The sequence below is a fragment of the Trichogramma pretiosum genome, unplaced genomic scaffold (assembly GCF_000599845.2).
Source record: "Trichogramma pretiosum strain Unisexual culture from Peru unplaced genomic scaffold, Tpre_2.0 scaffold65, whole genome shotgun sequence".
NCBI lineage: Eukaryota > Metazoa > Arthropoda > Insecta > Hymenoptera > Trichogrammatidae > Trichogramma > Trichogramma pretiosum.
This window is the reverse complement of record NW_019641689.1, coordinates 755361-777679: the sequence shown is the minus strand read 5'-3', so window position 1 is coordinate 777679 and position 22319 is coordinate 755361. Positions and strand designations below refer to the sequence as shown.

The 22319-nt window shown below is 42.5% G+C and overlaps 1 protein-coding gene across 8 annotated transcripts; it reads left to right on the top strand.

Annotated features, from left to right (window-relative positions):
- Positions 1-4433: 4433 nt before the first annotated feature.
- Positions 4434-22319, top strand: LOC106651107 (arginine-glutamic acid dipeptide repeats protein-like). Of its 8 annotated transcripts, none has more exons than XM_023461762.1 (10): positions 4434-4450; positions 11146-11282; positions 11644-11982; positions 12092-12172; positions 12564-16730; positions 17098-17133; positions 17871-18057; positions 18802-19149; positions 19510-19708; positions 20291-22319. In XM_023461762.1, the coding sequence occupies exons 2-10, from the start codon at positions 11235-11237 to the stop codon at positions 20358-20360; spliced, it is 5475 nt and encodes a 1824-aa protein (XP_023317530.1). In that variant the 5' UTR covers positions 4434-4450; positions 11146-11234; the 3' UTR covers positions 20361-22319. The 8 variants fall into 8 exon arrangements, with proteins under 8 accessions (XP_023317530.1, XP_023317533.1, XP_014224952.1 ...); XM_014369466.2 differs by lacking the exon at positions 4434-4450 and adding an exon at positions 5997-8688 and having other exon boundaries at positions 18820-19149; XM_014369465.2 differs by lacking the exon at positions 4434-4450 and adding an exon at positions 5997-8688.

The window sequence follows — 22319 nt, the reverse complement described above, 5'->3', positions numbered from 1 at the left end:
AGAAGTGCATTTTTTTTCTCAAGTGCTAAAAATAATGTATTATTTTATCAATCTTAAGCATTAATATTCTAGCCGTACTAAAGCAATTATTTTCAAAAATTGTATTTTCAGGTCACAATATCCGTGCAACATAACATTTCTTTTATTTGTTACAAAAGTAATTAATGATTAAAGATAAAACCGCTGCACCGGAAAAATCGTCTATCACATCAAGAAAAATTCGTTTCACGTGTTATGAAATCTGAAAATTTATGAGACATTAAATAAAATCGTTTGTGGCAAGAAATTCTTCGTCAAGCCACATAAGAAAAGTCACCTTCGTGACTAATGGATGTATGAGTCCCGGTAAATGTTACCATAAGTATGGATGCAAATTAAAGATAGGCAGTAATCAAGAATATGTGAGCATGCAAATCATGATCACGAAGAAAAATCTGTATGTGTCCAAGTTCCAAAAATGCATCTTTTTCAAGAAAATAGAGATTAAAATGAAAAGTTTAGGATTAAGTTTACAGCGATCAAACGACGAAATTGTCATATTTTCTCAATTTGACTATTTTTTGTTATCAAGCCTTTATTTGAATTGAAATAATACACATGATTTTCATTAATCAATTATATAATACAAAAAATATTATGAATGCTTTGTTTGTCGCATGAAAAACATTTCTCAATTTTATGCGACGGACCCTAGATTTTCATGCGTGAAAAATTGTTTCGTGATATGTTGAATTGAAGATGACTCGACGATTTCGATTTATATACAGAATAAAAAGCGTCCCGTTTACGTATACACTATACACACTAAAGTCTCTCGCATGGGCCAGTGAACCATATAGACTTTCCTCGCGCTGGACACAAGAGCTCCAATTATCATGACTCACCTCATTCGTGGAAAGCTTCTTTTATCACTTGCCATTTTACGAGTCCAATTGAATAGCCAAGGTAGGTCTCAAGTTGACTGCCCCTTTTTTCTGAAGTACAAAACACAAGTCTATGTAATTACGGTTACAGGCTAAAAGTGAAAAACCGATCCGTCATTAATATATAATCAATCAAGTAAAGGGCGCAGCCCAGTGCTAATGGGCACAAAAAAAAGGCCAGAGCCGCTTGTCCGCAGGTGTCGATTCGGTATACTCGAGAGGCAGTGGATCCGAAAATTCAATGTCGTGCTGCTGATGCTGGATTCAAAGCCACATGTGTATACGCGACGCGGCTCTACATAATACATATCTATCTGCGCGTATATGCGGAAGAGGTGGAGCAGCAGCAGTATAGCAGCAGCAGCAACAGCGCGACGCTCGTACACTGGGAGTAGAGTTTTGTAATCAATATGAGGAGAGATTCGTGGAAAGCACCCTTTAAACACCCATCGAGCCACACGCAGACTACGCAAATAGACTCGCAAGCGTTTATATTACATAGTATGAGCTCGAGCGGTGTAGTATATATGTACACGATTTCAACCCTTCGCATACTGCGAGGCGATATTTTTTATCTTGTCCCTCTACTTCTGGCGCTGTAGCTGCCTTTAGCTTGTACACCTTGTAGTGCGCTGTGTACTGAATAGTCTGTGCACATAATATAATGCAAAGTCAAAGCAACGAAGCGCAAGAAGGCGCAATGAAATTCTACTACAATTGCGGCCTCTCTCTCTCTCTCTCTATTCGTTCGTTGCCTTTATCTCAATTTCTCTTCTCGCACTCCAGGTGTTCTTGTCTCATAAATAGATCATATGCCGCGGACACAGGAAACTCGTTCGAATTATATCTGTTTACGTTCGGGCTTCTGAATCGAGCTGGCTCCTATAGCGATAATGTAATTACTTTCACTCTTTTTCAGAGCTTCGGTCACGTGGCCGTCTCCTAATTGCTTTTCATATTCTCCCTCTATCAAAATTTGTTCATAAAAAATCCTCGGCAACGAGAGTTCGACATTACGAGAGAGTATAGCCGTCGATCTAAATTTGTCAGAGTCAGACATTTTTTTAATATACGCCTTGTGATGATCCATCGAAGCTATTATTATCTGGAATATTTGTCACTGAATTATGCTTTAGTACTAAATGGTCCAATTTTTTCCTGGCGAGAAAAAAGACACAATGACTTATTGTTGGAAGAAAAGGAAAAAACTATTGCTGGTAAACACCATTAAAAGTTTTTTGGTGTTGTTATTATCTGTTCATCAAATCAAAACCGAAAAAGTCGATCATCGATTAGAATTATAATTTCAACTTGATGGATAATCGAACGGGCGTTCGAATGACGCTTTCCAATTAGTAGCTTTATCTTTACTACAAAATTTTGGGTAAGCGCGATCGAGCGAGCGATAACAAATTAAAATTAGAAAATTTCTGATTTATTCTCCCACCACAAAGCGGAAAAGGGTCTCGCTCGCTGTACATAAATAATGCACCTTGCGCCCGTTTTGCATAAATTAATGACACAGTGTTTGGCTGAACGATTTGTTGCCTTACATATTATAAAATAATGATGCACACTCGAGTACGGCAATGAGCATTTGCTAAAAGCCGTCGCGTTCGCTACGATCTCGAGCCAAGTCGAAGAACAGAGAAAAGAGCCGAGAGAGAAAGAGAGAGATGCTATTAATAGGTATATACTACACATTGTGAGCGATTAAGAATAAAGGATGAGATTATATAGGTGAGTGGCGGATGAGCGTAATTAAGAGCTCATACGCGCACGGTGTAAGCATGTATAGTATACATAAGATGGATATCTCTCTCTCTCTCTGAGCGTACGCTCGTCAATTACTCCGAGCCGCGATCGCGTACAAATGTATATACAGACAAGCGCTAGAAAAACTGAGCTATTAGATACCTATACACGCGCGCTTACATAATAATAATGATAATGGCTGGCCTGCTCCGTTTTTTAGGAGTATATAAGCTTATCAGGTATCGACGGCGGATTCTCCCGCAGCAATTTCTCGTGCGCAACATATACAAGGTGCACGCGGAGGGCCATGCTCGTACACCGTACTCGATCATCGTCGCATTAAAGCGTTTCTTTATGCGCTTAAATATCGTCGCGCATGCAGATCGTCGCGCGTGCCCCCATGCACGGTGGAGCTACGTACATATAGCCCCGTGTGCGTCGTGTATCTATATAATAATAATATTCTTCGTCCAAATGCCCTGGCACGTAATATTGCGCTCTTACATGGCGGCCCATCGCGCGCAACTCCCATATTACATAGAGTCTCTGCACAGCATGCACGGACCTGACGGCTGCGGCTTGACAGTGTATTGTATTCTCACTGATACCCTCTCTCTCTCTCTCTCTCGCGCTTTTGCACTCACACACGCGCGCAGCCCGGCATATGTGCTCGCGCACGCACACAGAGTCAGCGGCACTGACTCACGTATACGACAGGCTTATATATATTCGTTGTCGCGAGTAGTGCCGAGTATTGAGTATTCGTTGTGTATCGAGAGAGAGAAGAGAAGGGAGCGCTCAGAAGCACATCTATATATTCTGTATCATATAGCTCCGCATACACGTACACACACACACACACACACACACACACACACACACACACACACACACACACACACACACACACACACACATACACTTGTATGCGCATACACACTGGCAAACTGAGACGGAAAGTGGAGTTGTAATATTCCGCGCGCGCGTTCACCCACCCCACGGCTTCTCTCATACCACCCTTGATATATATATTTTACGCATATGACTATGCGGCTGCCTGCCTTCTATGTATGCCTACTATACCTATATCTAACTACAAATATAGCAATATAAATAATGCCATGATGAGCTGCAGTCGTGTATGCGCAATCTTACGCTTATATACATACGCATGCATCATCAAGTAGGTATACAAGAAGGCGCAGGCAGCGTAATATAGCCAACTCGAATGTAACAGTGCGGAAGTGCACCGAGTAAAAGTCCACATGAAATATATGTAAGCGCATTGCACTGCTGCTGCTGCGCGCGACATCGAGTATTGTATTTAATTGAGCGCAGGAGCTCTGAAGAGAGAGAAAGAGGCGGAGAGCTGATGAGCTGCCGCTTAATATTCTCGCAGATTAAATATGCCTTACGAGTAGGCCATTGAAGATGCTAATGGGCCCTCGCGCGAAATGTCGTCGTCGCTGTATCAAATAAAGATTCTAAGCTGAATAAAGTAATTAAAGAAACGACGAGAGCGGGGGAGTGTGCGCTCGGACTAATACACCGTAACACGCGACAATTGTTTTTGTCGTCGTCTTCGTCGTCGTCGTCGTAGTCTCGTAATGAGATTTCGGAGCAGGCCGAGAGTCCAATAGCATGATGTGTTGGTACAAACGAGACGGGCCCGATGTTTAGTTTCGGAGTAGCTGCCCGCGGCTTTCGTCTCTTTGTAGTTGCTGCTGTACGCGTGTCGCCTATACCAGTCAATGCCTAGGACTTTTGGAGGGGTAAGCCTACTTTTATACGGTATAAGCGAGTGCCGAGGCGAAGAATCAAGCGAAGCCGATGATCGACTCGACAGCTCGACACACTCGAGCTTCGGCAATAGCTTCTCTCGTCATATACCTATATAGTTGGGTAGCTATACATGGCGGTACATAATACGAGACCGCAGTCCGCTCACGGGCCAAGCCACACGATCACGGCAAGTCGAGGAGAGTCGCTGCTCGTCGAGGCCCGTGTGCGAGTATCGCAGCGGTTGACGGTCTCGAAGCCGCTGGTTGAGCTACCGTCAAAATCACTCCAATACATGTACAGTGGCAATGGTGGCCAAAGCAATAATATCGAGCAAAGGACCAAGTCGGAGCTGCTGCTCTTATCCGGATCGTCCCTCGTCGCGCTCCCTTTAGCAAGTCCCTTTAGCAAGTCCCTATTACATTCGTGCGCATCGACGATCGCGTAGACCGCGGCGGCCTCGCGTGCCCCCAAATCCATGATAGGCGTACTGCGTTGATACAATATAAGCTAAGCATGCGTGCAGTATTACACATTTACAGATATAGATATAGAGCGGCACACAAAGCGAAGCGAGAGAGAGAAAGAAAGATGCAATTGCCGACAGCAGATAGTAGTGGTGCGGCCGCCGCACGCCGGCTCGAATCGCACTCGCCTGCACACCAGCCGAGTACGCGCGAATAATCGCGGAGCGAGTCGATCAGAGAGAGGCAGAGAGACAGAGAGAGAGAGAGAGAGAAAGGTAGACTGTAGAGCAGCGTCTCTCGCTCGTGCGCCGAAGATTGCCGGAAAACGACGAAAACGAGCAAGGCAAACGAACGCTGCGTGTTAGCCGAGAGCGCGCGTCGCCCGTCCGCGCGGCATAACAAACAGCATAACATAGCGCAGCACCGGAGCAGAGCGTCCTGCAGCCTTAGCTGTCGAGTGCACATCTCTCGCTGCTTACTACGTGTGCGTGTGCGAAATTGCCAACACACGTACACGCACACACGTACACTCATTCCACCCGCGGGCCGCCGCTCGTTGGTCGCATGCACATTACACTGAGCGTACATACACATACATATATCTCGCTCCGTTCTCTATACATATATACAGATTATAGAGTAGTGTATAATGTTAGCCTCATATAATCCTATACATATACACAGATATACACGAGTGTATATTACAAACGTACACACACGCACACACACACGCATACGATGCTGGCGTGTACGTATACATTGGAGCGTGCATAAGTGTGGTGGAGGCGAGCAAAGCGCTCCCAACAGTCGCGCGGCACGAAGCAGCACATAGCGCCGAGCGCAGAGAGAGAAGCGGCCGGAGGAAGAGTCGGAGCGGCGAAAGAGAGAGAGAAAAAGACAGAGCACACACAACCACGCGTATATGTATACGATACATAGGCCATAGCTCGTACACGTACACGGGCCACGGCACGCATACGTACACAAGCTCGCGCGCACACACGCACACCCAGCATTACGAGCACAAGATGGCGTCGTTTGCTTGTCGTGGGTGCTGCTGCTGTTAAAGCGCGAGTCGTGCGAAAGAGCGAGAAAGGAAGGAGAAAAAAATAGTGCAGTACCCACTGGCTGCTACCGTTGGCGAGCCTCGTCGTCGTCGTCGAGAGAGACTCGTCTAATAGACGGCGTTTATAGCCAAGCAAAAAAATTAATAAGGTCTGGCCCGTGGTGGCCCCTGGCCTGCAGGGAGAGACGGAGCCAACTTCGATCCGCGTATCGCCGATATCAGCGCCCAAGCACCTCTACAGGTTCTTTCGCTCTCTCTCTCTCTCTCTCTCTCTCTCTCTTTTTCTCTCCCTCTCGCAGACTCGCTCCTCCACTGTAACAGCGAGCATCGACTTCGTCCGCGAGTCCAAGCACGGGACGTTCGGATTTGCTCGTCAGTGGGCCATCCTATATACATTTAGAATTCTCGCGTACATGTATAATCCCCGTTACATAGAGTTCGGAGCTCTTTGGCGGTGCGACGCGTGCAATTAGCGCGCGAGGCGAAAAGAAAAGAAAGAGACTGTCTTGTGCCGCGCTCGGGCGATCTCAGTGCTTTGGTGTATGCGCCCGAATGCCAAAATCAGCATTGGCAGCAGCAGCCGTGTCTCTGGCGTGACATCGCGGCTAGGAGCAACAGTAAGTGTTGTCGTTGCCACGGAGGTGATGTGCGCGACGACCTGCAGCAGTTCCAAGCCAGTGAAAAGCGTCGGAGAGCAGCAGCAGCAGTCAGCAGCAGCAGGGCCGAAGGCAGATTCGTCATCCGGCTACTCGAGTACGATTCGGAGTCGTGTGCCGCCGCCGCCGCCACCACCACCGCTGCCGCATCAACAGCAGCAGCAGCAGCAGCAGCGCTGCCACCGCATCGTCGTCGACTACGTCCACCGCTGCTACTCCGCCTCGTATTAGTTGACTGGCGCGGCTATTCGGCTGTGCCACGACACATCGCTGCGTGCTAAGCTGCTGCGGTGCTGTGTGCGTGTGTGTGTGTGTGTATGTGTGTGAGCTCTCTGGGCCGGCAGCGAGCGAGCCTCCTCGATCTCGCGCACGCAAATTCTACATCTGCCATACGATACATTACAATACGGCATTATTATCGTATGGGTACGAGCGTAGGCTTGTGCAGTAGCAGCAGCAGCAGCAGCAGCAGTAACAACGACAGCAGCAGTAGGGCCTTTGGTGCTGCTGCGTACATTATATTAGCCGCCGCTGCTCGACTCGACTCGGCTCAGCGGTTCCCCCCTTCCCCAGTGCCCCCCGCTCTCCCTGCGCCTGCCTCCGTTGCTGCTGCTCGTGCCTGCGTGCGTGCATCTTGATGTGTGCGTGTGTGCCTTTGGCATGCGAATACGTGTTTAACGTGCGACGACACGGTGTTGTGCGAGAGTGCAAGAAGTAGACGACGTCCTCGTCCTCGTCGTCGAAGCAGCAATTGTTGTGTGCTGCCCGCCACTCTTTATACTAAACGGGCGCGCAGACACAGTGCCGAGAGATAAGAGAAGCACGACCGACTGAGAGAGAGAGTGAGATGTACGCGTATAGCAGCACATGCCCAATCGTCTGACCGATGCGTCGTGCGTGTCTGTGTCTGCCTGCGCAACTCTGTCTTGGTGTAATAGACGTCGGTCGGCCGTACTCGTCGTCGTTCGTAGGAGTATAGTAGTGTGCTACGAATGCATTTTCGACGGCTCCGCTTCCACTGCTAGTGTTACTAAATACGACGGGCCCCGCAGTGCTGCAGCTCGAACGAGCGCTATACATCGCTCGGATCAGTAGCCAGACGTGTGCCCGAGCACACGCAGCGTTTCGGAGCAGCTCGACGCCGCCGCCAAGACAATCGGTGGGACCAGTGTAGGCGACCCCGCGCGCGCCACGGTGTGAAGTGCAGTGTATACAGCCGCCCCCGAACAAAGCGAGGAGAGGCCGCGCAAGGATATAGTCGCGGAAAAAGCGCCGCGACACATGCGGGCGCGCCCGACACCGACGGTCGACGCCAACTTGCAAGGCCCCGTGCATCAGCAGCAACAACCTCGGAGCTGCTCGTCGTCCAACTAGCATCCGAGAGCAGAGAGAGAGAGAGAGAGTTACACTGTGCGTTATTTTTCCAGTGCATGTGTCCTCGTGTTCGTGTGCATTCGTGTTAAACAGTTTCACTGACTGTGCGTGTCTGTGTGCGTGCGTGTGTGCGTTCATACAAAAAGGTAGCAGCTATTCCCGTGCAATATATACGCATCATCTCTCACGCGTACATATCTCTCTGTATATGTGCATGTGAGAATACATACATGGACACGTATACACACACGCAGAACTGCACGCATGTGTGCATTTGGCTGTGCGCGTTATATACCAGTATAATATCGTGGCGGCGACGGTGACTGCGTGCGTGTGTGAGTGAGAACTCGGTGACACTCGTCAACTGGTGGAAAACAATGCGAGGTGCGCGACGACGACGCCGAAATCTGGCCGTCCTGTACCGCTCATGCTCCATGAGCTCGCAGCACCCTGCTACCGCTGCTTCGTTCGAGTAGTCTAGTTGCAACAACCTACTCGTGCAAGTGTGTGTGCCTGTGTGTGCGTGTGTGCGAGAGGGAGCGCGAGATATTATAACACCGCTGCTCTGCTGTGTCTCCTGCACTGGCAAGAAGAAAGATAATCGACTGCCGAGTTCTACTAGACGTACGTGCCACCGCCCGGGGCCAATAGCTCCGTGCTTCAACGCGGTAAGTTTCTATCACTCACTTTGTCTATACATAATATTCCATCCTCCTTCTCTCGCTCGCTCTCTTCATCGGTGCAGTAGGTGTGTATTATGTATACTCGGCTTTGCTCCTCCTCGCCTTGCAGCTCTCGTGACAAGGCGTCGCGCTTAATTAATTCATATAATCGCAGGATCGTGTCCTGCGCCCGATAGATTCGCTATGCAGTGGATCGAATATGTTTAGTTAGTATATATTTTCAGCGATTCAACGATGCACATTGTACGCATATAACCGCATATACCTATATGTATATTCGGACACACAGCTAGTTGTGTGCCCTCATGTATTTATTGCCGCTTGTCCATAGACTTGTGTGTACTTTATACATATAATATGAAAGACGAACTTCAGCAGCAGCAACTAGCTACCCCCACCCCGAGGACAGCCCCCTAACTCATAGCCATTTGCACATTAGGTGCGTGGCGCACTGTGCGAGCCCAATGCTCTGCTTGGCGTTCGTATACACCTATATACAGATATACCACTATATGTTTCTTCTCTCTATACATAACGTGCATATATGTGCGACCAGAGCACACCGTGTGGAGCTCCTGCTGAAAGAGTCAACTCTCGAAAGAGAGTGCCAACACACGCATTGATATACTTATTTTTATGTTTACAAATCTATTTGTATACACTTTTGTCTATTACGCGCGCATAAATGCTTGCATACGTAAATATATTGCTTGTGTATCGATGTATGTTTACGAATGCATCGTACGTCGCGGAGTTAAAATACGAGCTGCTTGAGATTAAGTCTGCGGGCGTCCGCACGGCACAAGTTTGATCGGCAATCAGTATATATTTGCATGTACTTATAAAGATGTGATTGCGCGTGTTATATCGCGTATGAACGTATTTACGGAGCAGCAGTCCCGCCGCTCGATTAAACTTAAAGCCATTGAGCAGCAGCGAGTAGCGACGCAACGAGATCAAAGCACGCGCGCGGTTAAGTATGACTGTACAAAATGATCGCGCACCTGGTGTATAGACTGGAACATACAGCTATACACATATATATTCTCTCCGAGCTTGAGATCCTTCTTTCTATACACATATACGTATATTACCGTCTGTATGGTCGCGAATTTTTTTTCTCGTTCCTTTTTCTCTTTCCTCATCCTCGTCCTCCTCCTTCTTTTCTCTTGTTCCTTCTCTCTCTCCATCTTCTTCATTTTTCTTCTCTCGCTCTTCTCTCCTACCATCGAGGCTCTCTCATCTCAAAATCCTCCAAGAATGTACACCTACTCAATGTCGAAAACTTCGTGTCAAGATGAAATTCCAATTATAAACAAAGACAACGATTTTTTGCTCCAAGTTTCACGTTTTGGTATTTGTTAAAAATCGAAAAAAATTGAACATTGGTGCAAGTGGTGTGTCAAAATAAATATTTATCTATTTTTTTCTCATAAAACCCAACAACTAAACACGATGTCGACTAATCATCGAAAAAATCTTATCTCAGCAGGCCATTAAACTCCTCACTTTTTTCGACATATTGTCATGTTATATATTGTAACAGTACCGACCCACCACCGCATACGCGTGCGCACGCGAGTCGGCGTGTGTGCATTGGATTCGGAATTATACCGAAAAGCTGCCGTGTATAACGTGTTTTTTTACGCTCGCATTGTTGTTCTTGAAGCAACGGCAGAGTTTTGACTATCAGCTGCCGTGTCTAAACAGCACTACAGTGCGTGAATTATCGCGATTCCCTCTTGGGATCATTGACAAGTAGTGACAGGCGAACCGCGGCCCATCTTTATAAATATCATTCTCGGCTCGCTGCTTCACTCCAACCTGCCCCACTACGCTGCGTGTTTCTGGCTTCTTCTGCGCACGCATGAATCAGAACCGAATCAGAACCCATCCATCCATCTGTCATAATTCACTATGCGTCTTGAATTTTTTACTTTATTTACGGTTAGATATTGTTTTTATAGTAGTATTGGCCTTTAATGTATGCTTTTCATATTTTCTTTGGTTCGAAAACTCGTTGAAATAAATTGAAATGTCACTCTGCGTCACGTTTTCGAGTTATCTTTAGAGATATATATTCCCGACTCTTTATTTGATACATTTAGTTTACAAGTGTATTAGATAGATTTGTAAGAAGATAACGTTTGTACACACTGAATAAGCAATACACAACTTCATAGTTTGAGCAAGTATTTTTTTAAAATCAAGTATACTTTTGCTAATCCAAAATTGAAAATTGATACATGACTTAACTACTGGAACAAACTTTTGAATTTGATGAATCACTGTCTGTTGATGTACTTACCGAAATAGGTTCATTTTATTATAGACTATGTATATTTCTTAAACTAATAAAAAATTTAAATCTTCATTAAACTTTTTAAAAAGCTTAATAAATTCTATAATTATATTAATCAATAATAATTAATTTTTTTGCAGAGAGTGAATGGTAGGCTTTTATTCAAACAAAGTCCTAAAATCCAACTGGAAAGCTGGAGAAAGACGAGATAGATTCCGAAGGAGAGGAGATGTCAGCTGGCTCCCAAGGCGAGATAAGGGTTGGACCATCACACCAGGTAAGCATAATCTCTTTCAATTTGAGATCGCTTTCTTAAGTTTTATTGAATGAATAATATTTTAATATTTAAAAGTTTAATTTGAAAAATTTGATAACAAATTTGTAATAAAATATGTATGAAAGCTTCAGTAAAAGTTTTAGAAAACATGTTTGAAAATTTGAATTTTGAGCTGGGGTATGGATAATCTTAACTTTAGTTTATGTTAATGTATTTGTGTTAACTCAAACTTTTGAATAACAAAATATATAATAGTTTCTTAATTCTATAGAATCATTTAAATCAAAGTTTAATGAGAAACATTTCACTTATTTAATCATTAGTTTAGAATATTTAAATAATAGCAACTTTTTTTTATAAGGCCCTATTGCCCGAGTACCGACCAGGTATTCCTCCTGGTGAACTTACTCCTGATCCGGAATTCTCCAAAGAGAGAGAAGAATTAAGATGGGTTCCAGCAATGACACTAGATATAGACCTCCTGATGTACTTGAGAGCAGCGAGGTCAGTTGCTGCTTTTGCCGGTATGTGTGATGGTGGATCGCCTGAAGGTTGTGTAGCTGCATCACAAGACGATACAACCATTAATGCACTTGATACATTGCATGATTCTGGATATGATGCTGGAAAAGCCTTACAAGCTCTGTACAAATGTGCTGTACCCAAAAATATTGAAAAAAAGTGGAGCGACGAAGAAACTGTAAGTGTTTTCATTGAATATTCAATAAAATAGTATATTACTAATAAATTTGATATAAAAAATAATCTATGCTAGATCTCCTCATAACCCAATACTTTAATAATTACAGAAACGTTTTGTCAAAGGATTACGACAGTTTGGAAAAAACTTTACTCGTATTAGGAAAGATTTATTACCTCATAAAGATACTGTAAGTTATAAGAAATCTATTGAATTCATGGCATGAAACTTTTTTGCATTAAGTGAAATTCGATTTCGGACTATCGACAGTTCACATCTAAATTTACCGATCTTTGTCAAAATTTTTGGATGATAAAATTTTGAGAAAATTGTTAAAACTATAGAATTGATTAAACATGCAACAATTTTCTGGTTTCTGGCGGTTTCATTAGAATATCATGCATAAAAGACAATAATTAACACGGCCAGCAATCTTATGCGCTGTCACTGTACCGCAATCGATTTTAACTAAACTTATGCTACATTAGTCTTTAATTTTATACTGTATCTATTTTCTATCAATTTTAAAATGACCTATGCATGACTATGTACAATCTAATGAAATTCAATTTAATTTACAGCCCGAATTGGTCGAATATTATTACCTGTGGAAGAAGACACCAGGAGCAAATAATAATCGACCACATAGACGAAGGAGGCAAAGCTCTCTTCGTCGAATTCGTAATACACGAAATTCAAGAGCTGGTACTCCAAAGGAAGAAGCAGCTGGAGCAGCCGCTGCGGCTAATTCAGCGAGCAACTCCGACGGCCAAGCCAGCACGGCAACGAATTCTAAGGAGACTAGTGCTGCTGTAGCCTCAGTCACAACGGAGCACGAAACGAACAGCAACGGCGGCGGGCCGCTCGCCGGCAGCGCTTCTGCCGCCTCCACAGCTGCATCATTGACTGCTACCATCACGACTGCCACGAGCACGAACAATTCGCAGCCGACTCAGGCAGCGACCAATAGTAACATAAATGCTGCTACCGGCGGTGAAGTGAGCTCTGTCACGGAAGATGACAATTCCGAGGAAGACAGTGACTCTCGTGATACCAATACCAACGGTGTTCCCCATACCTGTCAGCACTGTTTCTCCAATGGCTCGAAAGACTATCAAGTCACGGGCAAGGACAGATTGCTGCTCTGTGCGGAATGCCGGGCGCACTTGAAAAAGAACGGTGAACTGCCACCTGCGCCGTCGTATCTCTTCCGACCAGTGCCGGTCGAGTCTCCAGATAGTCCTGGAAGAATGCGAACGCGTAACAAAGCTAAAGAAAATCCAAGGCACTCTAGGCCTCGTCGCACTGGTGGCACAGATACTCCTGATCAAGAAAAACAACAACAGTCGCAATCTCAAGCTCAGGTTAATGATAAGTCGAAAAAATCAAAGTCTTCCTCCAAAGCGGAAACACCGAAAAAGACTCAGAAGCGAGGAAACTCTGACGAAGTTGAAGACGAGAAAGATACACCTAAGCGCAAACGAGGAGGTGACCGTACAGATAGTCCTTCAGAGTCACTTACGACTGACAGTAATTCACTGATGGATGAACCAGAGCGTGAAGCTGATAGTGATGCAATGGATGCTAGTAGTAATGCCAATATCATCATAGCCCCGGTATCGACGGTCACGAGCTCCGCCACTATCACTGCCGCTGCATCGACCAGCAGTACAAGTGTGTTAAGTAATGTGGAGCACATACCTATAAGCCCGCCTACACCACCAGAAGAGCCTTCCGGTCCACCAACGCCTGGTATTACTCCAATCACACCACCACAGATTGCAACCACAATGCAGTCACAGGCACCTACGGTTACACAATCTCAGCCTCTAATTCAAAGTTTACCGATTTCGGTACCGGTCATACATGCTCGAGAGGTCTGTATCGAAAAGAAGCCAAGAATAGACGAGCCAGTTGACATGAAAGAACACATTGAAGATATGCCAATGTCACTTAATCAGCCAATCAAACTTGAACCAGTGCCCCTCAAACTCGAGCCACTGCCAATAAAGCTTGAGCCCATGCCTATAAAACTTGAGCCTATGCAGGTGCCCATTCCGTTGGCTATGCCTGTTCCTCATGATCGAACGGTGTCCCCGCCTAGCATAAAAGATGAACCCTTGGAAGCTTCTGACAAACCACCTCCTACGCAGCAGCCTCAAGTTACGTTGCCCCCACCAACGACACAGTCGCAATTGACATTAGCACCACTGCCTTCCGGTCCACCGCCCCCACCACAGCCACAACTTGCACACAGCACATCGCAACCAACTTTAACAGTGGCCGACTTGAGTCAAAGTGGACCAAGAAATCTCTCGCATTCTTTGAGCAGTCCAATGATTTCTAGCGGCCCAATGCCGACAAATATGCCTCCAATGCCACCAACGGCTGCAGCCATCGTTTCGGGTCCAGCGCAAGTTGCCTTGTCCCTTTCGACCAATGTGGGAGCACAAGTGCATCCATTGAACATGCAGTATGGCGGTCCACCGTCAATCGTTACTGCCACTCAAAGCGTGCCTCAAAATTTGTCGGCTACTGGTATCCAAATACCACCAGGATTGCAAGTGCCACCCCCGCCAAGTTTGTTACAGCCTCAGACACATCCTGAAAATATGTCAACAAGTGCTCCACCGACAATTACGTCAAGCTTGGGTTTGCCACCTTTGCCTGGACCATTAAACCTCAATCTTTCACAAAACTTGTCAACGAGTGGCTTGCCTCCTCCACCTCTACCACCATTAGCAGGATCCCCACAACCTCTGGGTCTGACAGTCATGCAAAGCGAGAGTAGGGGTCCTCCTGAACGCATGATGCCAGATGAAAGACTTGCGCCTGAACGGATTCGGGATAGTAGGCCTTTTGATCGGCTACCCACTGAAAGAGGACTTGAAAGGATGTCACATGAGAGAATACCTCCACCTCACCAAGACAGAATGTCCGATCGATTAGCTTCTGAACGTGCATCAGGAACAACAGAAAGAATAGATGACAGAAGGGACGACAGAGATCACGAACCACCTCCGCCACTGCCTCAAAGCCGACCGGAGCCTTTGAATTTGTTCCAACCTATTCAACCGCCTCCACCACAAATGCTCCCCACGGATCGTCCTGGGCCACTTTATGGATTATCTAGAACACCTCCTATGGAGCCACAAAATCTTAAAATTAAACAAGAAATATTACCACCGGAACCTGATCCATTACAAAGCTTGAAAGAGGTCAAGGTACCGGGATTCCAAAGCGCAAGTTTTCCTGGTCCAAGTTTGGACAATATAAAGAAAGAACCAGAGGGTTCGTCGTCGAGCACGAGTTCAGCTCTAAAACCGTCTACGCCCAGTAAACATGCGTCTTCGTCTTCTTCATCTGTTACCCCGAGTTCACACATGGGCCCATTGCAATCTGTCGTAGCGTCGCCGCAACCCGGATTACCTCCGGCGCCAACATCGATCCCTCAACCGGTTATGCACCCGGTGCAGCAGACGAGTCCACACATGGCGCACCCGGCGTTCCATTCGCATCCAGCGTTAATGCATCCCTCGCTATTCGCAGCTATGCACCCGTATCATCCCCATGCGTATCCGGGATATCCAGCCGTACCGGGCTATCCAGCGTTCCCTGGTTATCCTTACGGACCGTTGCCTCATGCTATTCCACCGCCATCCCCTCAACGCAGTGAAGCCACGACAATGATGACGGCTCATCATTCAAGCACGACGTCGAGCGTCTCGACGCGTGAAGAAGGCGAGAATCTGATAGCCACTCATCATCATCATTCATCGATGCATCAAGCAACAACGCTGCATCACGAAAAGATGCTCACAATTTCGTCTCACTCTTCGCATTCACATAGTCATTCGTCTTCGTCGACGAGCCACGGTAGTAGCAATCAGCGCAGCAGCAGTTCCAATAAGCCGATGGTGTCTTCGGCATCGTGTATGTCGACTTCGAGTTCGCTACATTCGCATCATCATCGACCAGTTATATCTCATCCACCGGTGACATTAATGCCACCGCTACCCGAGCCTAAAATCGAACCTGATCTCATGGAGCCCGAACCGGAGGAACCACCGAGTCCGCGGACGGGCCCGTCGCCCGAACCGCGTATCGAAGACTCCGAGTGCCATCGCTCGCAGTCCGCGATCTTCTTGCGGCATTGGAATCGTGGAGAAAATAACTCTTGTACGCGTACTGATCTCACTTTTAAGCCTGTACCAGACTCTAAGCTAGCTCGCAAACGTGAAGAGCGTTCTCGTAAACAAGCCGAACGAGAACGTGAAGAACGCGACCGAGCGCATCAACAGCAGCAGCAAGCACAACAACAACAGCAACAACAGCAGCAGCAACAGCAGCAGCAACAGCAACAACAACAACAGCAGCAACAACAGCAGCAACAGCAACAGCAACAAGCTCGAAAGATGGCTACACCAGAAAAGCAAGGCGCTGGCGGTGCTGATGGTTGTAAGCCTCCTAGTAGAGGACCTCTTGAACCTGTGGCTTCACCATATGATCGATATGCCGCTCGACCCGGTGCTTATCCAGACACGCCTGCGTTGAGACAGCTTTCTGAGTATGCAAGGCCACATGCAGGGTTTTCTCCGGCTAGGCATCCTGGCTCTCAAGACGCTGCCATGCTACATTATATGTACGGTCCTACGCGAGAACGGATTGAACTTGAACACTTAGAACGTGAAAAACGTGAACGCGAGATTCGAGAACTCAGAGAAAGAGAGCTCAATGACAGACTTAAGGTGCGTAATACTTGTTTTCTAAAAATATTTTTCACTACTTTTATATTTTTACGCGTATTTATTAAATTAAATTTATTTCTCGCTTTGAATCAAACATTATTTTTGTATGAGAAAAACCATTTTCTTGACGATAAACAAGATTTGATAAAATATGATACCTAAAAACAAATTATTCATTTCAATTCATTTAATTTAATATTGATAGTTTGCTTTATTTAATTTCGTATTTTTGCGTTTAAACTATTGCTATCAAAAAAACATGTTTTTCCTAAATTTTTGTCAAAAAATAATATAAAATTTTCTCTCGGTGATAAATGATATTTTAAATGAAAATCAATTTTTAATTTTACCTTATTTTTTATTATAGTATCAAAAGTTTCCATTTGGTAGCGTATTTCCAACTGTAAGTCAGTGATTTATTGTATACTAATTAATGAACCAAATTTCTATTAACTATTTGCAAAACTAATTCATATTTTCATAATCATCCATATGTTACATCAATAACCATTTAGTATATTCTAATAATTATTAAAAATTTAAAAAAACGTATAATAATACAATATTTTTGTATATAATTTGCTTTCATTTATTAACATTCATTCAACTGGTATGATGACCGATTTTAACATTTCATGTATATTAACTTAATTCTACTAGTAACTCGCTTTGCAGGATCGGGCCATTAAAATATAATAGGTACACCAAATATTACAATTTATTGGTGTCAATGAAATAGTTGTTTTACCTAGATAAATATTTTGAAGCATCGAAAAAATTAGTTTTTTTAATCAAATGTTTCTTTAATTAGCATCAATAGTTAATTAATTCAAGACTTTTTCGCGGAAATTCGAAAAATTCTCTCTGAATCGATGAACAATTTATTTTAATTTATGAAATATCTGTTTGAATTTACTAAACATGCAAATTTAAACAATTATTTACTAATTTTACGTAAACCAGTTGTAAATAGCTAAATTTTTTTAGTGTGCATGAAATACATATAAATCATGTCTTACATAAATTCCTAAATCGTCTTTACATCATTATCTTTGTTCATAAATCAATTACATTGATTCTAATCAGCTTTTATATCTTGTTAAGAAAAACATATCTCATAATGTATAATTCAATCTTTAGGAGGAATTATTGAAAGGAGCTCCTCGAACAATGGCTACAACAGTAGATCCTCACTGGTTGGAAATTCATAGGCGATATGCTGCCGGTGGTTTAGCCCACCCTGGTGCCCCAGGTCCACATCAGTTTGGTCTTTATGCAGTACCACCTGGACCCAGCCAAATGGATCGAGAACGTCTTGAGAGGCTGGGTAAGTTCATATCGATTGTTATTTTTAATTTTAATGTAGCACAAACTCGGGATTGAAAGGTTTACTAGCTTGAACATCTTTGCATAATTCCGTAACCTAATGTATGAAAGTTGTCCGCTCTTTTTGTAATATTTTTGGTAAATAATGATTTATAAGGCGCGATTATACACTAGAATTTGATTATCATATTACCATGTTTTTTTAATCATTATATTTAGAAAACTTAAAAAGGCAGTATTTGTAATTTTTTAGAGCAATAGTTGACTTGAATAGTCGATAATAAAAGTAAACCTATGGATAACGTGCCTGTAATGTTCCAAATGGTATATAGAATTGTATGATTACATTTAATTTTCATGCGATGCTAGAGATAAGCTTTTATTGGTTTAGTTACATGAATATACTTAGAAGTAGAGTATGTTTTAATTTCTGATTAATAGTTTAGCCATCCTTTTTTTGCTTGAAACCTTATTAGAGTAAAATTTATTATTAAATTCATGTTATTTATGCTTTGATTTTGCACCGTATCATAATAGTAAAAAATAATTAGCAGTAGTTAGTAGTCGCGTAGTTACGAAAAATAAAATCATAAATCTCACAGATCGGAATAAGCTAAGCAAGGCATCTGCCGGAGCAAAACGCGTTTTTCGAGATAAATGAGTAAGGAAACGACCGGATCGAGAGTAGGCTCTAGTTGAAAGTAGATGTAGCAAATAAAATGACCGATGTATGTTTGTGCTGAAGCGATGATGTCGAATTTAGGCTTAGCTGCCGCGGCAGGAGCAGCTAACGCAGCGTCGGCCGCTGGAGCGGCAGCTGCGACGACCCACCCGGCGAACCATCCCCACGGATCCCTGGACGAAAGACTTGCGCTGAGTGCCGATCCAATGATGCGATTGCAAATGGCAGGCATTCCACCGGAGTATCATGCGCACACGCACGCGCACACACATGCCCATACTCATCTCCATCTGCATCCTGGACAGCAGCAAGCTGCTGCTCAACAGCAAGCCGCCGCGGCTCAACAGCAGCAACAGCAGCAGCAACAACAGCAAGAAGCTGCCGCTGCTGCTGCTGGCTTCCCTCTGCCTGGTACGTTTTTTTTCTCCTCGTCCTATCTGCACACTTCATGATGTAGTCTAGATTAAGCCGTTCGTGTGAATGATATGAATGAATTCTACGCGGCAACTTATTAATACAATTTAATATTTTTTATTAATATATTTCCGTACTAAAGCAAAATCAACCATAAACGCGTGATTAATTTTACTAAAACCTATTAATATAAAAGCCTTAATGTTGAAGAACAATTTTCAATTTATAATTGTAGCTCTTCAGTTTTATATCTTAATTTCACTACTCAATCAAATTTTTTGATTTTTCAATTTAATCCTCATATTTAAAATGACATTCAATATTAATAATTTTTTGTATGTGTTTGTAATGTTACAGCGGCAAGCAGTAATTATCCACGACCTGGTCTTATTGGACGAGAGTCCACGTTGGCTCTGCATCCAACGGAGCTTATTGGCAGACCTTACGCAGACATGGCAGCAGCACACCACGAGCAATTGCAGCGTCACCTAATGCTCGAGCGTGACCGGTTTCAAACTCACCCATCGATTGTTGCACATCACGAAGAATATATAAGGTATAATCTTGCCCTTTCCCGTATTTTCGACCAAAACCGTTGATTTTTCGTTATTGTAAAGTTGTATTCTTGATGAGTTTTATGTTGATATTGCAATTTATCAATTTGTATTATTTATAACTACCTCTGTACATATGAAATTTGATTTAATATTCTTATTAAAGTTTAATCCAATCTTACTTATTCTTCTTATTACACCATGTTTTTTTTATTTACAAACACATATCGAAACCAAAGTGAAAATTAAATTTTTCAAACAAATTTTCTGAGACTTCTACAATATATTTTTCAAAAAAGGTTCTACAGTGACTCATTGTTTTATTGTTATTCGCAACACATGGAGGCTTTTAGAAAAATATCAACATCGTTTTGATTATAGAAGTCGCTTATGTCATAATTAAGTGAATTTTATCTTTTTTTTGAAACATAATTGATTCAAATAATTTTTAATTCAAGTGTAATAAATTTGATAAACGTCTTTAATGGGCGTCAAAATACCCGTTAAACATAATATTCGAGTAAGATAAAGTTTGATGCCTTTATTATTTTAACTGTAGCGAAATAAAATAATATATTTTATAGGCAGCAACAACGTGAACGTGAGCTCAAAGTTCGTGCAATGGAAGAAGCCTCGCGTGGATCACGCCCTTAAAGGGAAGATCGAATAAACGCAACAACACAATCATCTCGTTGCTTATGTACCTAACTGTTGAAGCAAAGATGAAACGATTAGAAAAATAGGTATTATAAGTAAAGTTATTACGAAAACTCGTATAATGAAGTAAAGAGCGAAAATTCGCTTAGAACTATTATTTGTTATAAGTGTGTATGCGAATTTTTCGTATCGTACATATATTATATGTACCAGAAAATCAATTATAATGTCGAAAAAAGGAGAGCAATGCAAATCAAATTCTATTCAGTATTTTAAAAACAACCGTAAATAACATTCTCTCTCCATTTTTCTCGAAATCTTGTGAATCGTCTTTCGATTTTTAAAAAATGCCTCGTGTCATGAATAATGATAATTGATTAGTTTTATACGTTGGCTAAACTTTACGTTTCCTCAAAGTTGCATAACTGATCGTAAAAATGGAACATTAGATATATGCATATAAATAAAGGAATTCTTTAATTCTCCAAAAAATAATAAAGCGATTACGGTCGTATGTAACATGTTGATGTAAATACAATAAACACGCAGCAATTATATATATACATATTAATATAGATATATTTACAAACAGCTAGCATAGTCTAGCTTCTCTGAATATAGCGATCAATTTTTACAAGAAGCACTAAGCGATATGTATATTATTTTTTATTTTATGCGCGACTAAGGTTGACGCGCCTCAACTGGTGGCAATTTCTCTTGTGCTACAATCTCTTTTTATCCTGACGAATTTTTATTAGTTTTTCTGTGTTTGAACGAAAGAGAATAATTTAACTTGTATAATTGCCGTTTCAGGCATTATCTGATGTTAACACAATGGCAGTTTAAGTATGTCTGTACTATGTACAAACTAACACCAGTTTTTACTATTTTGTGTGAAATTATTGTTTTTTTTTAATAACTTGGTACTATAGTTTCTTTTTAAATATCAAAAAATATATTTGACGATCAATTCAATTATATATTGATTTTTTAAATATTTAAGAACGAAATCTCATTACTTAATCAAGTAAGCTAAGTTTGAGTATTTGGTGATGCATTTGCATAATAAGAATGTATATTTAAAAAATGAAAAACGAATGATGAAACATAGTGTACAATTTGATGTAAACTCATAATTAACAAGTTTAAAGTTGATTACGCTTATGTTATCATAGATCACTGAAAAAATTTGGAATACTAACTTTTCCAACTTGTGACTGGTTGATAAAATATTTGTAAACAATGCTACAAAATGACCAAAGTATAAACATTTGTAGAAATGAAGCGTTATCAACAAGCATACGTTTTGGAGTATTTCTTAACGTGCCGCAGATTGCGATCGCGCCTTTGCGTGTCAGCAACATATACAATATTCTCTAAAATGTTGAAACACTTTTTAGATAATATTTATAAAAGCATGGACTGTGCTATATCATGAAATATTCTTTCTGCTATGGACTAGGAACAATATTTTTCTGATCAGCACACGTGCAGGTTCTGTTTTCCACGAAAATAAACGATTTGCTTGTATCTTTTTAATTGAAGTTGAAAAAATCGTGACTATGTCAAAGAAAGAGGCATGTAAATTTTAAGCTTAGTTGAATGAAGAATCTAAATTAATCAAAGTATGTAAGAATGAAGAATGTACTAATAAAAATGTAATAATGATCAATTATAATGATTGACTCAGTAACGTAATGATGATGTAACTTATTCGCGACACCTTTAATTGATATTTCTTATAATTATAGTCAGGCCATATTGAGAAAAGAAAATGCGAAAACCTTTTGCAAGGTTTCACTTTTTATTCCTTGAATACCGACCTTCGCCCCCCCCTACCCCCGAGACATGCTGATACTTAATCTATACAGTATTTGATGATTTATTATTACACTGAAAGATATTATAGGCAGAGTGAATTACTTTGTATTTTAAAATAAACATTTTAAGAAGAAA

Coding starts and splice junctions, on each gene's coding strand:
- LOC106651107 (XM_023461762.1), top strand. CDS start 11,235: ATGTCAGCTGGCTCCCAAGGCGAGATAAGGGTTGGACCATCACACCAG. Junction 18,058..18,801: donor AGAACGTCTTGAGAGGCTGG/GTAAGTTCATAT, acceptor TTTGTGCTGAAG/CGATGATGTCGAATTTAGGC. Junction 19,709..20,290: donor CATCACGAAGAATATATAAG/GTATAATCTTGC, acceptor TATATTTTATAG/GCAGCAACAACGTGAACGTG.